This window comes from Lampris incognitus, chromosome 12 (assembly GCF_029633865.1).
Source record: "Lampris incognitus isolate fLamInc1 chromosome 12, fLamInc1.hap2, whole genome shotgun sequence".
Lineage (NCBI taxonomy): Eukaryota > Metazoa > Chordata > Actinopteri > Lampriformes > Lampridae > Lampris > Lampris incognitus.
Window position 1 is genome coordinate 54,028,808 of NC_079222.1, and position 19,655 is coordinate 54,048,462.

A 19,655-nucleotide genomic window follows, 5' to 3' on the forward strand; every position below is an offset into this window, starting at 1 on the left:
ATGATAATAACAATAATAATAATAATAATAATAACAATTATATATATATATATACAGTGCATCCGGAAAGTATTCACACCCCTTCACTTTCGCCACATTTTGTTAGGTTACAGCCTTATTCCCAAATTGATTAAATTCATTTTTTCCTCATCAATCTACACACAATACCCCATAATGACAAAGTGAAAAAGGTTTTGTAGAAATTTTTGCAAATTTATGAAAAATAAAAAACTGAAATATTACATGTACATAAGTATTCACACCCTTTGCAATGACACTCAAAATTGAGCTCAGGTTCATCCTGTTTCCACTGATCATCCTTGAGATGTTTGTACATCTTGATTGGAGTCCACCCGTAGTAAATTCAACTGATTGGACATGATTTGGAAAGGCACACACCTGTCTATATAAGGTCCCACTGTTGACAGTGCATGTCAGAGCAGAAACCAAGCCATGAAGTCAAAAGAATTGTCTGTTTACTTCCGAGACAGGATTGTATTGAGGCACAGATCTGTGGAAGGGTACAAACAAATTTCTACAGCTTTGAAGGTCCTGAAGAGCACAGTGGTCTCTATCATTTGTAAATGGAAGAAGTTTGGATCCACCAGGACTCTTCCTAGAGCTGGCCGCCCAGCCAAACTGAAGAATCGGGGGAGAAGGGCCTTGATCAGGGAGGTGACCAAGAATCCAATGGTCACTCTGACAGAGTTCCAGCGTTCCTCTGTGGAGATGGGAGAACCTTCCAGAAGGACAACCATCTCTGCAGCACTCAACCAATCAGACCTTTATGGTAGAGTGGCCAGACGGAAGCCTCTGCTCAGTAAAAGGCACATGACAGCCCCCTTGGAGTTTGCCAGAAAGCACCTAAAGGACTCTCAGACCACGAGAAACAAGATTCTCTGGTCTGATGAAACCAAGATTGAACTCTTTGGCCTGAATGCCAAACGTCACGTCTGGAGGAAACCAGGCACCTCTCATCACCTTGCTAACACCATCCCTACAGTGAAGCATGGTGGTGGCAGCATCATGCTGTGGGGATGTTCTTCAGTGGCAGAAACTGGGAGACTAGTCAGGATCGAGGGAAAGATGAATGGAGCAAAGTACAGAGAGATCCTTGATGAAAACCTGCTCCAGAGTGCTCCGGACCTCACACTGGGGCGAAGGTTTACCTTTCAACACGACAACGACCCTAAGCACACAGCCAAGACAACAAAGGAGTGGCTTCGTTGTGAATGTCCTTGAGTGGCCCAGCCAGAGCCCAGACTTGAACCCCATAAAATATCTCTGGAAAAACCTGAAAATAGCTGTGCAGCGACATTCCCCATCTAACCTTACAGAGCTCGAGAGGATCTGCAGAGAAGAATGGGAGAAATACCTCAAATATAGGTGTGTCAGGCTTGTAGCTTCATACCCAAGAAGACTTGAGGCTGTAATCAATGCCAAGGGTGCCTCAACCAAGCACTGAGTAAAGGGTGTGAATACTTATGTACATGCAATATTTCAGTTTTTTATTTTTAATAAATTTGCAAAAATTTCTACAAAACCTTTTTCACTTTGTCATTATGGGGTATTGTATGTAGATTGATGAGGATAAAAAATTAATTTAATCCATTTTGGGATAAGGCTGTAACATAACAAAATGTGGGGAAAGTGAAGGGGTGTGAATACTTTCCGGATGCACTGTATATATGAAAGTTGTGTCCAGATGAAATGATTCACCTTTTGACATTTTGTAATGTTTTACTTAAATATAGACCTAATCAGAAGGTTAATGTTTCAGTGTTTGCTAAGGCTTCTGGGTAGTAAACTCACTACTTGGTGTACTCAACATGTAGAGTATGTGGAAATCTATTGTAGCTTGCAAACAATACAGTCTTGTGGTATGTGGGGTTGTTCATCGACAACAATAATTGAAGGAGGGTGAGAGTCTTTTAGTTTAGCATTCTGGAATTTAGATTAGCATTATGGAATTTAGATTAGCATTCTCGAATTTAGACGAGTATTATGGATTTTAGATGAGCATTATGGAATTTAGATTAGCATTATAGAATTTAGATGAACATTATGGAATTTGGATTAACAGTATGGAATTTAGATTAGAATGATGGAATTTAGACGAGCATTATGGAATTTAGATTAGCTTTCTGGAATTTAGATGAGCATTATGGAATTTAGATGAGCATTATGGAATTTAGATTAGCATTATGGAATTTAGATTAGCTTTCTGGAATTTAGATGAGCATTATGGAATTTAGATGAGCATTATGGAATTTAGATTAGCATTATGGAATTTAGATTTATGATCCGCATATTTGATTTGGCAAAGATTTTACACCGGATGCCCTTCCTGACGCAAAACCTCCCCATTTGTCCGGGCTTGGGACTTTGAGAATGTTGATTGAGAAGTATAGAGAATGCCAGAAAGAGTTGCACTGTGTCTTTGTAGATTTAGAGAAAGCATATGACAGGGTGCCGAGAGAGGAGATGTGGTATTGTATGAGGAAGTCGGGAGTTGCAGAGAAGTATGTAGGAGTGATGCAGGATATGTATGAGGGAAGTGTGACAATGGAGAGGTGTGCAGTTGGAATGACAGATGGGTTCAAGGTGGAGGTGGGATTACATCAAGGATCGGCTCTGAGCCCTTTCTTGTTTGCAAATGATGATGGACAGGTTGACGGACGAGATCAGGCAGGTGTCTCCATGGACGATGATGTTTGCAGATGATATTGTGATCTGTAGCGAGAGTAGGGTGCAGGTTGAGGAGAGCCTGGAGAGGTGGAGGTATGCACTGGAGAGAAGAGGAATGGATGTCAGTAGGAGCAAGACGGAATACCTATGCGTGAATGAGAAGGAGGACAGTGGAATGGTCAGGATGCAAGGAGTGGAGGTGACGAAGGCATATGAGTTTAAATAATTTGGGTCAACTGTCCAAAGTAACAGGGAGTGCAGGAGAGAGGTGAAGAAGAGAGTGCAGGCAGGGTGGAGTGGAGTGTCTGGAGTGATTTGCGATAGAAGGCTACCAGCAAGAGTTAAAGGGAAGCTTTACAAGATGGTTGTGAGACCAGCTATGTTATATGGTTTGGAGACAGTGGCACTGATGAAAAGACAGGGGGTGGAGCTGGAGGTGGCAGAGTTGAAGATGCTAAGATTTTCATTGGGAGTGACAAAGAAGGACAGGATTAGGAACCATTATATTAGAGGGACCGCTCAAGTTGGACGGTTTAGAGACAAAGCAAGAGAGGCAAGATTGAGATGGCTTGGACATGTGTGGAGGAGAGATGCTGGGTGAAGGATACTGAATATGGAGCTGCCAGGAAAGAGGAAAAGAGGAAGGCCCAACAGGAGGTTTATGGATGTGGTGAGGGAAGACATGCAGATGGCTGGTGTGGCAGAGGATGATGCAGAAGACAGGAAGAAATTATGATTAGATTATGGAATTTAGATTAGCATTATGGAATTTAGATTAGCATTCTGGAAATTAGACGAGCAATGTGGAATTTGGATGAGCATTGTAGAATTTAGATTAGCATTATGGAATTTAGAGGAACATTATGGAATTAAGATTAGCATTATGAAATTTAGACGAGTATTATGCAATTTAGATTTGAATGATAGAATTTAGACTAGCATTATGGAATTTAGATTAGCATTCTTGAATTTATATTAGCATACTGGAATTTAGACGAGCATTATGGAATTTAGATTAGAATTATGGAATTTAGATTTGCATTATGGAATTAAGACTAGCATTATAGAATTTAAATGAGCTGGAATATGCTCCAGCATCCCCACAACCTTGAGAGCAGGATAAGCGATTAAGATAATGGATGGATGGATGATGGAATTTAGATGAGCATTGTGGAATTTAGATGAGTATTATGGAATTTAGATGAGCATGATGGAATTTAGACTAGCATTATGGAATTTAGATGAGCTGGAATAGGCTCCAGCATCCCTGCGACCCTGAGTGCAGGATAAGCGGTTAAAATAATGGATGGATGGATTATGTAATTTAGATGAGCATTATGTAATTTAGATGAGCATTATGGAATTTAGATTAGCATTATGGAATTTAGATGAGCATGATGGAATTTAGACTAGCATTATGGAATTTAGATGAGCTGGAATAGGCTCCAGCATCCCTGCGACCCTGAGTGCAGGATAAGCGGTTAAAATAATGGATGGATGGATTATGGAATTTAGATTAGCATTATGGAATTCAGATGAGCGTTATGGAATTTAGATTGGCATTAGGGAATTTAGATTAGCATTATGGAATTTAGATTAGCATTATGTAATTTAGACTAACATTATGGGATTTAAATGAGTATTATGGAATTTAGATGAGCATTATGGATTTTAGATTAGCATTATGGAATTTAGACTAGCATTATGGAATTTAGACAAGCATTATGAAATGTAGATTAGCATTATGGAATTTAGATGAGTATTGTGGAATTTATGTGAGCATCATGGATTTTAGATTAGCATTATGGAATTTAGACTAGCATTATGGAATGTAGATTAGCATTATGGAATTTAGATTAGGATTATGGAATTTAGATTAGGATTATGGAATTTAGACTAGCATTATGGAATTTAGATTAGCATTATAGAATTTAGATGAGCAATTATGGATTTTAGATTAGCATTATGGAATTTAGATTAGCATTATGGAATGTAGATTAGCATTATGGAATTTAGGTGAGCATTGTGGAATTTAGGTGAGCATTATGGAATTTAGATTAGCATTATGGAATTTAGATGAGCAATTATGGAATTTAGATTAGCATTATGGAATGTAGGGTGGCACGGTGGTGCAGTGGTTAGCGGTCGCCTCACAGCAAGAAGGTCCTGGGTTCGAGCCCCGGGGTAGTCCAACCTTGGTGGGTCATCCCGGGTCGTCCTCTATGTGGAGTTTGCATGTTCTCCCCGTGTCTGCGTGGGTTTCCTCTGGGGTCTCTGGTTTCTTCCAACAGTTCAGAGACATGTAAGTCAGGCTAAATGGCCGTACTAAATTGTCCCTGGGAATAAATGGGTGTGTGTGTGTATGTCGGCCCTGTGATGGCCTGGTGGCCTGTCCAGGGTGTCTCCCCGCCTGCTGTCGAATGACTGCTGGAATAGGCTCCAGCATCTCCGCGACCCTGAGAGCAGAATAAGCGGTTAAGGTAATGGATGGATGGATGGATGGATGGATGGATGGATGGATGAATTATGGAATGTAGATTAGCATTATGGAATGTAGACTAACATTATGGAATTTAGATTAGCATTATGGAATGTCGATTAACATTATGGAATTTAGATTAGCATAATGGAATGTAGATTAGCTTTATGGAATTTAGATTAGCATTATAGAATGTAGATGAGCATTATGGAGAGCAGGAATACACAGAAGTGTGGTGAGGTTAAAAGATTGTGGAAGGAGGGAAAGCTGGGGGACAAACACCTCGTGCTGCTTACATGGGGGGCTATATGACGAGCAAGACCAGGCAAAGACTAGCAATGTCATTTCCATGTCAGAGTTTTTCTCTGGAATGCAACTTGTAACACATGTTTTATCAAGTTGAGCAATTTTTGTTGGTTTTTCTACTTGTTTTTTTTTTCATGTGTACAGGGATAATTTTTGCCAAAGCTTTCAGTCACTATCATAACCCCTAGCCTGTGTTATTCATGTGACGTAAGCCACTCATAAGGAACCAAGGCATCTGTTTCACTGTACTTTGTATCAGAAACATTTATTAAAGGCCTGTTTCTGTTATCACCTTCTCATTATAAGCAGCAGGATCATGTGTACATGTACGACTGACTTGCAGAAGGACCTGCTAACCGCTCGCTGCACGGAACCTAACGTACTGCTCTAGTAGAGGAGATGTGGTGTGTCTGTGTTTGTCTGTGTGTGTGTGTTATCGCTGCATGTGATGCCATCCCTTCCATACACTGCACAATATTTTGCTTGGGTTGGGCATGAAACACAACGCTAAGACATGTGATGGTCAAATAGGGACTGGCAGTTGTAACCAGATGTAGATGTAGTACTGTCTTCTACTTTCAGTTCATAGATGTAATGATGTCTTTCTACTTTCAGTTCATAGATGTAATGATGTCTTTCTACTTTCAGTTCATAGATGTGATGATGTCTTCTACTTGCAGTTCATAGATGGCCGTCTAGACCTGCTGAACTCAGGAGAGGGCTTCAACGATGTCTTTGAGGAGGAGATCAACATGGGGGAGTATGCAGGTGAGGCATGGGTACAAAATCTAAAATTGTTACAAAATGATTTTAAAGTTAGAAATTTGAAAATGAATACTGATAACATTATTTATGAATCTTCTAATAATAAATACATGTGTATAAAATGTAATTTTAAGTTATTTTAAAGCCAGCCTGTAAAACAACTGTCAACACAAGGGAAAAACACATCAGCTTGCATCATTTTTGAGGTTTAGAATGAAAATGTCTGGGCTTTCAAAGATGACCTGCAGGGCTGACCTGCAGGGTTGTGACGGACCTCTGCCAACATCAGGCCTGAGCCTGAAAACATTATGTAGACTGTAGGTTAACACGTGCTCTGAGCTCCTTTACAGCCCTCTAATTTGATGTTGACTCCATGCAGGTGTTTCTCATGCAGCCCACAATGGAAGATACTTGTCGGCAGTTTATGTAATTCATAAAACATGTAAATGTTTTTCTCTAAATAATGTTGTAACTCGTGTATACATCTCCAAGTGCCCGTCAGGCAGAACTGGAAATACTGATGTTCAGTTGGCGACTCCTGAGATGCTACATGAATCATCTCAGAGGTTGACCTGTTCATGTGTGTGATGGAACAAGATTTGTTACATATTGCATTGGTCTCCCTGGTGGTTGTTCTGAGTAGTTCCTCTCGTTAACCCCGGAAACAGGAAGTGCTTCACTTCCCCTTGGGATCTTGCCAGAGACTGCCGCATGTTACTGCTGGCTGCAATCCAATGCCATCCTCTCCTTTGTAGCTTATACATGGCACCATCTTTTCACACTTGATACTGATTAAACTGCCAAATTCAACATGTCTGTCACTTCCTCGTCTGTCACTTCCTTGTCTGTCACTTCCCTGTCTGTCACTTTCCTGTCTGTCACTTCCTTGTCTGTCACTTCCCTGGAGCTTGACTGACAGGATGTAAGGAATGCCAAAAGGGAGCAGGTTAAGTGAGAACATTCAATAGTGTAAAACCCACAAAGGTTCTTCGGGTAGCATGGCAGTCTGTTCCGTTGCTTACCAACACGTGGATCACCGGTTCGAATCCCCGTGTTACCTCCAGCTTGGTCGGGCATCCCTACCGACACAATTGGCTAGTGTCTGCGGGTGGGAAGCTGGATGTGGGTATGTGTCTTGGTCACCGCAGTAGTGCCTCCTCTGGTCGGTTGGGGCGCCTGTTCGGGGTAGAAGTGGAAATGGGGGGTATAGCATGATCAATCAATCAATCAATCAAGTTGCAATTTATATAGCGCTTTTCTAGCTGCAACAGCCACTCAAAGCGCTTTATATTACACACACACACATGCGCACACACACATCGTACACCGATGGTTCTCTATGATTGAAAGAGGCATGCTGCATCCTATCACCAGGCCCATTGGAATGGCGTTTCTTATTGCCTTCTGTTAAGACAGTGGCCTGGAGAACACTCCCATGCTCCTCCCACACGCTACACCCCTTGGTGAAACTCCTCACTGTCAGGTGACAAGAAGCAGCTGGTGACTCCACATGTATCGAAGGAGACATGTGGTAGTCTGCAGCCCTCCCCGGATCGGCAGAGCAGCGACCGGGATGGCTCAGAAGAGTGGGGTAATTGACCGGATACAACTGGGGAGAAAAAGGGGGGGTGGTCTCACACACACAATCAAAAACATGTGCGGCACAACTCTTCTGGATTAAATACCAAACCTTCCCACACAGCCATGAGGAAGGACGTCCCCTGTGACCTTCTGCTTTGTGACCTCACCTCTGTTCTCCCTGCAGGCAGTGATAAGACTTACCACCAGTGGCTGTTCACTGTCAAGGTGAGACAGTTTACCACGCTTCATCTTTGGAAACAGCGTGAAGTGTGTTTTATTCTAAGCCCTTGTTGCTTGAGGAAAACCTTTCTGTAACAAAGAACACTCCTGGTGTTGTTTTTCCACTGACATCAGATCCATTATTGTGGACAGTCGGAATTACATTTTCATTGTTGTCATTGTGTGTACATTTGTGTATTTCTTCTGCTAGAAAGGGGGCGGGGCTATCTTCAACACGATGAAGACCAAGGCCAACCCAGCTATGAAGACTGTTTACAAATTTGTAAGCATACGACTGACCTCCATTAGGAAGAGCACGCCTGCGCTGTCCTCATGTCACAGTAAACAGTCACACCGCAGCTGTCCCCTTACTGTTCTTATCCCCTACAGGCAAAAGACCATGCAAAGATGGGCATAAAGGAAGTCAAGAGCCGGCTCAAGCAGAAGGTAAAACTCTTTACACAACCTACAAACCCTTGTACTTCTTTTTTTTTTCATTGCAGAGTTTTTGGGTTTTTTTTTTTTTTTTTACTTCTTTTCATAATTAATATAGTAATTGTGAATGTTTATAGCAAATGGAAAGACTGCTAATTACTCACAGGAAGTTGAATCAGGTCATCTGGACACAACGTTTATTGACAGATTCGTTTCATCATCATCTTAAATGACCTCTTCAGTCTCAAGGGTGGGGAAACGATACAGTGTACCCACAACTTTATAAACAATACACTGTATTGTTTATAAGGATGGGGACACCTGTAGTCACTGTATTGTTTATCAGGGTGGGGTACCTGCAGTCACTGTATTGTTTATAAGGGTGGGGTACCTGCAGTCACTGTATTGTTTATCAGGGTAGGGACACCTGCAGTCACTGTATTGTTTATAAGGGTGGGGGTACCTGCAGTCACTGTATTGTTTATAAGGGTGGGGAGACCTGCAGTCACTGTATTGTTTATAAGGGTAGGGACACCTGCAGTCACTGTATTGTTTATAAGGGTGGGGTACCTGCAGTCACTGTATTGTTTATCAGGGTAGGGACAGCTGCAGTCACTGTATTGTTTATAAGGGTGCGTACCTGCAGTCACTGTATTGTTTATCAGGGTGGGGACACCTGCAGTCACTGTATTGTTTATACAGGTGGGGACACCTGCGGTCACTGTATTGTTTATAAGGGTAGGGACACCTACAGTCATTGTATTGTTTGTCAGGGTAGGGACACCTGCAGTCACTGTATTGTTTATAAGGGTGGTGGTACCTGCAGTCACTGTATTGTTTATAAGGGTGGGGTACATGCAGCCACTGTATTGTTTATCAGGGTGGGGTACCTGCAGTCACTGTATTGTTTATAAGGGTGGGGACACCTGCAGTCACTGTATTGTTTATAAGGGTGGGGACACCTGCAGTCACTATTGTTTATAAGGGTAGGGACACCTGCAGTCATTGTATTGTTTATCAGGGTAGGGACACCTGCAGACACTGTATTGTTTATCAGGGTGGGGTACTTGCAGTCACTCTATTGTTTATAAGGGTGGGGACACCTGCAGTCACTGTATTGTTTATCAGGGTGGGGTACCTGCAGTCACTGTATTGTTTATAAGGGTGGGGTACCTGCAGTCACTGTATTGTTTATAAGGGTGGTGACACCTGCAGTCACTGTATTGTTTGTAAGGGTGGTGACACCTGCAGTCACTGTATTGTTTATAAGGGTGGGGGTACCTGCAGTCACTGTATTGTTTATAATGGTGGTGACTCCTGCAGTCACTATATTGTTTATAAGGGTGGGGATACCTGCAGCCAGTTGAGACTGAGGAGGTCACTTATAATCAGGAATCAGGATCACAAATCAGGAACAATTTATTGTCATTTCTATCATGAACTTGCGTACCCCCCAAAAAAAATAATAAGTTGGTTTCTCCCAGCTCACAGCACTGCAGCACAAAAGACAAAAACACACTTCCAAATTTCCCAAAAACAACACTACCAAAAACACACAAGAGAACAAATGGAAACACAGTTAACAACACAGTCCAGTCAGTGCAACATGGTCCAAAAACTCCACCATCCAGAGAGCCAACGCCAGCCAGGATGACTGTCGGAACTGCTGGTCTGCATGGGCTAGCAGTTAGCTTAGCCTGCCCAGTTTCCACGTCCTGTCAGACCGCCTCGGTGTTTCCTCCCTGGGACAGCTCCAGGCAGGGCCGTGGTCCCTGGGCCCCCCGGACAAAGCAGACCAAGCTCTCCCAGCCAGACACCTTCGACACACCTCCCCCACACGCCACACAAACGCAGATGCAGACAAAAACACTGCACAGTTGACGCTAGGCGAGGCCACCGCCAGACCACCTTGGTGTTTCCTCTCGGGTGCAGTGGTCCCTGGGCCCACAGGATGCAGCAAATCAAACTCTCTCAGCCGATCCAGCGCCAGCTCTCCCAGCCATCAAACGAAAAAAAATGACGATTGAAATAAAAAATTCACACGAGGACACAAACTTAGAAACAGATGTGGACAAAGACGCTGCATAGTCAGCACTGGGTGAGGCCGCTGCACACGTAAGTTCACGCCGCCATCTTCCCACACAGAAAATGATGTATGACGCTTTTTAATCATTTTTCATCACTTTGGAAGTGGTGTATGTATGAATGATGAAACGTTTCCATCAGTAAGCGTTGTGTCCAGGTGAACTGATTCACCTTCTGTGACTTCCTGCCTGGATTATTGAGCACACTCGCACGGACACTAGTAAATATTGTTTGATTTTTCACTAAATAAAAATATTTGGTAGTTTTGAACCACTTGCTTACAGGTTTTGTAGTAGTGCACCTCTTGCACCATGACTCATTTTAATCAGAATCATGTTTATTGGCCACGTAGGTTTGCACTACAAGGAATATATTAAGGTGCAAAGTTGCAGAGAATATATCAGAGCTGCTGATGTACCTGTTAGCAGCTTACTGAGGGAGAAGTACCACAGTATACGTACAATTACAGTACAGTATGTACAACATGTACAGTACACTATATACAACATGTACAGTACAGTATATGCAACATGTACAATACAGTATGTACAACATGGACAGTACAGTATATGCAACATGTACAATACAGTATGTACAACATGTATAGTACAGTATATACAACATGTTCAATACAGTATGTACAACATGTACAGTGCAGTATATACATCATCTATAGTACAGTATGTACAACATGTACAGTACAGTATATAAATCACATACAGTACAGTATGCACAACGTGTACAGTACGGTATACACATCATATACAGTACAGTATGTACAACATGTACAGTACAGTATATACAACATGTACAGTACAGTATATGCAACATGTAGAGTACAGTATATGCAACATGTACAATATAGTATGTACAACATGTACAGTACAGTATGTACAACATGTACAGTAGTCTATATACAACATGTAGAGTACAGTATATGCAACATATACAATACAGTATGTACAACATGTACAGTACACTATATGCAACATGTACAATACAGTATGTACAACATGTACAGTACAGTATATACATCATGTATAATACAGTATGTACAAAGTGTACAGTACAGTGTATACAACATGTACAGTACAGTATGTACAACATGTACAGTACAGCATATACAACATGTACAGTACAGTATTTACAACATGTACAGTGAAGTATATACTTCATGTACAGTACAGTATGTACAACGTCTACAGTACAGTATATACAACATACACAGTACAGTATGTACAATGTGTACAGTACGTTATATACATCATATACAGTACAGTATGTACGACATGTACAGTATAGTATATACAACATGTACAATACAGTATATACAGCATGTACAGTACACTATACGACATGTACAGTACAGTATGTACAACATGTACAGTGCAGTATATACTTCATGTACAGTACAGTATGTACAACGTCTACAGTACAGTATATACAACATATACACTAACAGTATGTACAATGTGTACAGTACGGTATATACATCATATACAGTAAAGTATGTACGACATGTACAGTACAGTATATACAACATGTACAATACAGTATGTTGTGGAGTTAGAAAACAACAAGACAGGAGACGTGAGAGTAGACGTAGTCGAGGTAGTTTACTAGCTCCAACTTAGCATGTCATACATTCGACAGCGACACTGAACCGTGAACCGGAAGCGGAAGTGCATTATATGACCCCTCGCCTCTTCCCTTAAAGGTACACCGTCCTCTTAGGTGAATGTCTCTCGTTATATAGATGTGGGTCACCACACAGGCCCCCCCAGAATTCACCTACACAAAACAATGCAAAACAGCAAAAGTGCAAGTCATGAACATAAAAATAGACTCTACAACAGAACAGTCAATGACATAGTGCAAAGTCACGGGGAAAACAGGTGACGAGTCGGGGGGCGGACCTTGCAGCCATAACGGCTGCGCTTCACAGGAGGGGAAACAGATGGGGTCGAAACTCGGGCCATAGGCGGGGCCGAAGCAGGAACAGAGGCAGGTGCCGGGGCCGACCTAGGAGGGCGCCCCCGCCGCGGGGGTAGGGCCAATTGCATTGGCTCCCCAACGTCCAAGTGAGCGGGCTTGAGACGGTCTATAGCGACCCGCTCCAGCCTGCCCCCCATGTCCACCACATAGTTCTTATCCTCGCCTCCAGGACGCGGAAGGGCCCGTCGTATGGGGGCTGCAGCGGGGACCGATGGCTGTCGTGCCTAATGAAGACGTGCCTCGCCGATGGCAGATCCTTGGGGACGTAGGACCGGGGGAGGCAGTGTTGAGACATCGGAACGGGAGCGAAGGCACCGGCAGCGCTCCGGGACGCACTGAGGTGAGAGGCGGCCGACCAGGGAGCCGTAGCATCCGGAAGAAACTCCCCCGGAACCCGCAGGGGCTGGCTATACACCAGCTCAGCGGAGGAGGTCTGGAGGTCTTCCTTTGGGGCCGAACGCAGGCCGAGCATGACCCACGGGAGCCGGTCCATCCAGACGCAGCCAGTGAGGCTTGCCCGCAGAGCGGCCGATGGAACCGCTCACAAAGTCCGTTGCTCTGCGGGTTGTACGCCGTAGTGCGGTGGATCTTCACCCCCAGGTGCTCAGCGACCGCCGTACAGAGCTCCGAGGTAAACTGGGAGCCCCGGTCGCTCGTGATGTCACCAGGCGTGCCGAAACGGGCCACCCAGCAGCCGATGAACGCCCACGCTACCTCTGCTGCCGTCGTGGAGGACAAGGGAATAGCCTCTGGCCACCTGGTGGCCCTGTCCACAATAGTGAGGAGGAACGTATAACCACGGGAGGGGGGCAGGGGACCCACCAGGTCAACATTGACGTGGTCAAACCGCCTCTCTGGAACCACAAACGGCGCCAAAGGGGCCTTGGTATGGCGGTGCACCTTGGCGTGTTGGCACGCCACACACGAGCCGGCCCAGGCTCTAACATCCTTACGGAGCCCAGGCCAAACGAACTTGACGCTCACCAGCTTGGTCGAGGCCTTCACTCCTGGGTGGGAAAGGCCGTGGATGGTGTCGAAAACTCGGCGCCGCCAGGAAGTAGGCATCAGGGGGCGCGGTTGACCGGTGGAGATGTCACAGAGGAGGGTGGTGTTGGCCGCGTCGAACGTCACGTCCTCCAGCCGTAGCGCCGTAGGGGTCGACTGGTAGTGTTGAACGGTCGCGTCCTTGGCTTGGTCCGCTGCCATAGCGGCGTAGTCGAGTCCCAAGTGAACGGCGTTAACAACCGCCCGTGAAAGGCAGTCGGCGACGAAGTTATCCTTGCCCGACACGTGTTGTACACTCACTGGCCACTTTATTAGGTACACCTTGCTAGTACCGGGTTGGACCCCCTTTTGCCTTCAGAACTGCCTTAATCCTTCGTGGCATAGATTCAACAAGGTACTGGAAACATTCCTCAGAGAGTTTGGTCCATACTGATATGATAGCATCACGCAGTTGCTGCAGATTTGTCGGCTGCACATCCATGATGCGAATCTCCCGGTCCACCACATCCCAAAGGTGCTCTATTGGATTGAGATCTGGTGACTGTGGAGGCCATTTGAGTACAGTGAACTCATTGTCATGTTCAAGAAACCAGTCTGAGATGATTCGAGCTTTATGACATGGCGCGTTATCCTGCTGGAAGTAGCCATCAGAAGATGGGAACACTGTGGTCATAAAGGGATGGACATGGTCAGCAACAATACTCAGGTAGGCTGTGGCGTTGACACGATGCTCAATTGGTACTAAGGGGCCCAAAGTGTGCCAAGAAAATATCCCCCACACCATTACACCACCACCACCAGCCTGAACCGTTGATACAAGGCAGGATGGATCCATGCTTTCATGTTGTTGACGCCAAATTCTGACCCTACCATCCGAATGTCACAGCAGAAATCGAGACTCATCAGACCAGGCAACGTTTTTCCAATCTTCTATTGTCCAATTTTGGTGAGCCTGTGCGAATCGTAGCCTCAGTTTCCTATTCTTAGCTGACAGGAGTGGCACCCGGTGTGGTCTTCTGCTGCTGTAGCCCATCTGCCTCAAGGTTCGACGTGTTGTGCGTTCAGAGATGCTCTTCTGCATACCTCGGTTGTAATGAGTGGCTATTTGAGTTACTGTTGCCTTTCTATCAGCTCGAACCAGTCTGGCCATTCTCCTTTGACCTCTGGCATCAACAAGGCATTTTCGCCCACAGAACTGCCGCTCACTGGATATTTTCTCTTTTTCGGACCATTCTCTGTAAACCCTAGAGATGGTTGTGCGTGAAAATCCCAGTAGATCAGCAGTTTCTGAAATACTCAGACCTGCCCGTCTGGCACCAACAACCATGCCACGTTCAAAGTCACTTAAATCACCTTTCTTCCCCATTCTGATGCTCAGTTTGAACTGCAGCAGATCGTCTTGACCATTGCTACATGCCTAAATGCATTGAGTTGCTGCCATGTGATTGGCTGATTAGAAATTTGCGTTAACGAGCAGTTGGACAGGTGTGCCTAATAAAGTGGCCGGTGAGTGTATGTCCGTGGTAAACTGGGAAACCGCCGCGAGATGGCGCTGCTGACGCCCAGACCACGGTTCTGAGGTTTTGGCCATACAGAACGTCAGCGGTTTGTGGTCCACGAAAGCGGTGAACTGTCGGCCCTCCAATAGGAACCTAAAGTGTCTGGTTGCGAGGAAGAGACCCAGTAGTTCCCTATCAAAGGTGCTGTATTTGCGCTCGCTCTCACGGAGTTGTTTACTGAAGAACGCCAACGGCTGCCAGCCCCCCCCCCACCCACTGCTCACACACGGCCCCCACGGCGTAGTCGGAGGCATCCGTTGTAAGGGCTATGGGGGCGGCAGGCGACGGGTGAGCTAGCAGCGCAGCGTTGGCCAGCGCGGTCTTGGCGGCCACAAAAGCCTCGTCCATCCCCGAAGACCAGTCCAGCTCGTCCTTAGACTTACAGAAGCGGTGTAAATGCTAGCGTTAGCAATAGCCATGTTGTTAGCACCGGCTTCGTCGTTGTCAGACATACTCGTATTAGTAGTTCGATCACGTCGGGGTCACCAATGTGGAGTTAGAAAACGAGACAGGAGACGTGAGAGTAGACGTAGTCGAGGTAGTTTACTAGCTCCAACTTAGCATGTCATACATTCGACAACGACACTGAACCGTGAACCGGAAGCGGAAGTGCATTATCTGACCCCTCGCCTCTTCCCTTAAAGGTACACCGTCCTCTTAGGTGAATGTCTCTTGTTATATAGATGTGGGTCACCACAATGAACAACATGTACAGTACAGTCTATACAACATGTACAATACAGTATGTACAACACGTACAGTACACTATATACAACATGTACAGTACAGTATATGAAACATGTACAATACACTATAGACAACATGTACAGTACAGTATATACAACATGTACAATACAGTATGTACAACATGTACAGAAAAGTATATACAACATGTACAGTACAGTATATGCAACATGTACAGTACAGTATACGCAACATGTACAATATGGTGTGTTCAACATGTACAGTACAGTATATACAACATGTACAATACAGTGTGTCGAAATATACAGTACAGTATATACATCATATACAGTACAGTATGTACAATATGTACAGTGTAGTATATACATCATGTACAGTATAGTGTGTACAACATCTACTGTACAGTATATATAACATGTACAGTACAGTATATACAACCTGTACAGTACAGTATATACAACATTTACAGTGCAGTATGTACAACATGTACAGTGCAGTATATACAACATGTACAGTATATACAACATGTACAATGCAGTATATATACATCATGTACAGTACAGTATACACATGTGCAGTACAGTATATACAACATGTACAGTGCAGTATATACATAATGTACAGTACAGTATATCTAACGTACACAGTACAGTATGTACAGTATAGTATGTACAACATGTACAGTGCAGTATACACAACATATGCAGTACAGTATGTACAACATGTACAGCAAAGTATGTACAACATGTACAGTACAGTATATACAACATGTACAATACAGTGTGTCGAAATATACAGTACAGTATATACATCATATACAGTACAGTATGTACAATATGTACAGTGTAGTATATACATCATGTACAGTACAGTGTGTACAACATCTACTGTACAGTATATATAACATGTACAGTACAGTATATACAACCTGTACAGTACAGTATATACAACATTTACAGTGCAGTATGTACAAGATGTACAGTGCAGTATATACAACATGTACAGTATATACAACATGTACAATGCAGTATATATACATCATGTACAGTACAGTATACACATGTGCAGTACAGTATATACAACATGTACAGTACAGTATATACAACATGTACAGTGCAGTATATACATAATGTACAGTACAGTATATCTAATGTACACAGTACAGTATGTACAATATAGTATGTACAACATGTACAGTGCAGTATACACAACATATGCAGTACAGTATGTACAACATGTACAGCAAAGTATGTACAACATGTACAGTACAGTATATACAACATGGTTGATTTATTTGACAGTGTTAAGCATTAATTTGAATGACAGCCTGCAGAAAGAAACTGTTTTTATATCTGGGTGTTTTGGGGTACAGTGCTCTGTATCGCCTACCAGAGGAGGCGGAATTCGAACAGGTTGTGACCAGGGTGTGATCGGTCTGCAGTGAAGTTTCCTGACTATAGAGGTGTATAAGTCCTGAATGGAGGGCAGGTTGGCACCAGTGATTTTCTCTGCAGACTGAACTGTCTGTTGTAGTCTGTCCCTGTCCTGTTTGGTGGCCGATCCAAACCAGACAGTGATGGATGTGCAGAGGACAGACTGGACGGACTAATCAGTTCTGTTTTCTGCACTGGGTCAATGTAAGAATGTTAAGAATCTCAGCTGTGATCTACTCTTGTCTCTTAATGCTTCACTTCTATTTTTCCCTACACACACAAACATGGGGCGGCACGGTGGCGCAGTGGTTAGCGTGGTCGCCTCACAGCCAGAAGGTCGAGAACCTGCATAAGAACCTGCATGCTTGTGCTTCACACAGGGCATGTTACAGTTTGCAAACAAAAGTCCAGACATCTACACAGTAGTCTGTAGTTGCCAATATATTTTCCTCTGTTTCCAGAAGCAAATATTGATTATGTTCCCCTATTTTTCCCCAAACCTTGCACTTACAACATTATCATCAAGATGGCGCTGCAGATGGTAGACTTGCTTTTTCTGTTTTTGTTTTTTGCCCCCCCCCCCTTTTTCCCCCCCAGTTGTACTAGTGCAATTAACCCACTCTTCCAAGCCGTCCCGGTCGCTGCTCCACCCCCTCTGCTGATCCGGGGAGGGCTGCAGACTACCACATGCCTCCTCCCATACATGTGGAGTCACCAGCCGCTTCTTTTCACCTGACAGTGAGGAGTTTCACCAGGGGGACGTAGTTCATGGGAGCATCACGCTATTCCCCCCAGTTCCCCCTCCCCCCGAGCAGGCGCTCCGACCAACCAGAGGAAGCGCTAGTACAGTGACCAGGACCTATACCCACATCCGGCTTCCCAACCTCAGACACGGCCAGTTGTGTCTGTAGAGATGCCGAGCAAGCCAAAGGTAACACGGGGATTCAAACCAGCGATCCCCATGTTGGCAGGCAATGGAATAGACTGCTACGCTACACGGGCGCCCTTTTTCTGTTTTTGTTTATTTTAGATTGCCCTGTGATGGCCTGGCAGCCTGTCCAGGGTGTCTCCCCGCTTGCCGCCCAGTGACTGCTGGGATAGGCTCCAGCATCCCCACAACCCTGAGAACAGGATAAGCGATTTGGATGATTGATGGATGTTTGGTTTCCAGCGCCCACTTGCTGATCACATACAGCAGGGAAGAACTTTCAAGTCTCCAACTGTCCACTGGACAGACTGAACAGACTTTTTTACTGACTTTACCTGAACTGTTTAGCGAAAGTCTTGCCGAACTCTTGATCGGTACAGCCCTGTGCGGACTACGACAAAACGCTGAAGGGGGAAGTGAGCCGGAGTGCTCATTAAACTGCGACAGCGGGGATTTAGAACTGGCTCCCATCAATCTACCTGGCGAATGTGCGCCCTCTGGCCAACAAGATGGACGAACTCCTACTACTGCTACTACTACTACTACTTTCGGCTGCTCCTGTTAGGGGGTCGACACAGCAGCTCATCCGTTTCCATCTCTTCCTGTCCTCTGCATCTTCCTCTGTCACACCAGCCACCTGCATGTCTTCCCTCACCACATCCATAAACCTCCTCTTTGGCCTTCCTCTCCTCCTCTTCCCTGGCAGCTCCATATTCAGCATCCTTCTCCCAATATACCCAGCATCTCTCCTCCACACATGTCCAAACCATCTCAATCTTGCCTGTCTTGCTTTGTCTCCAAACCATCCAACTTGAGCGGTCCCTCTAATATAATGGTTCCTAATCCTGTCCTTCTTCATCACTCCCAATGAAAATCTTATCATCTTCAACTCCGCCACCTCCAGCTCCGCCTCCTGTCTTTTCGTCAGTGCCACTGTCTCCAAACCATAAAACATAGTTGGTCTCACTACCATCCTGACAAACTCATAAATGGAAAAAAGTTTTCCAGATCTGTCGCCCTGTGTCTCACTGAAACCTGGCTTAGTGAGCATATCATGGACAGTACATTTCATCTGCCGCAGTTCTAACTCCTCCGGGCAGACCGCGATGCAGAGCTAACAGGAAAAAAATGGGGTGACTGCATATGCTTCTACATAAGGTTGGTGTACGGATGTCACACTGTTGAAGAAATCATGCAACCCTGACTTAGAGACCTTTTTCCACTGGCTGTGAATCATTCTAGTCACCATGGGAATTTCCATCATTTATTGTGGTCGGTGTCTATATCCCCCCCCCCAGGCATGGGATATAGACACCATTAAACATGTTATTAACGTTAAAGAGGCATTAAAACACTTGGCCAATCAAATTACAAACATGGAGCGCAAATATCCAGACCCTCTACTCATCATCCTTGAGGATTTTGACAGAGCAAACCTCAGCCACGAACTGCCAAAATGCAGACAGCATGTT

The 19,655-nt window shown here is 44.5% G+C and overlaps 1 protein-coding gene across 4 annotated transcripts in view; it reads left to right on the forward strand.

Moving 5' to 3' along the window:
- The window catches only part of dennd1a (DENN/MADD domain containing 1A), a 160,310-nt gene that overhangs the window by 110,560 nt on the left and 30,095 nt on the right, over window positions 1-19,655 (forward strand). For all 4 annotated transcript variants that reach the window (XR_008811097.1, XM_056290733.1, XM_056290734.1 and 1 more), the window contains exons 15-18: window positions 6,154-6,241; window positions 8,004-8,044; window positions 8,250-8,321; window positions 8,429-8,485. Coding sequence is in view for 3 of the 4 variants with exons in the window: in XM_056290733.1 (XP_056146708.1) it covers window positions 6,154-6,241; window positions 8,004-8,044; window positions 8,250-8,321; window positions 8,429-8,485 (258 nt within the window). In the remaining variant the exon portion in view is untranslated. The remainder of the gene's footprint in view (window positions 1-6,153; window positions 6,242-8,003; window positions 8,045-8,249; window positions 8,322-8,428; window positions 8,486-19,655) is intronic.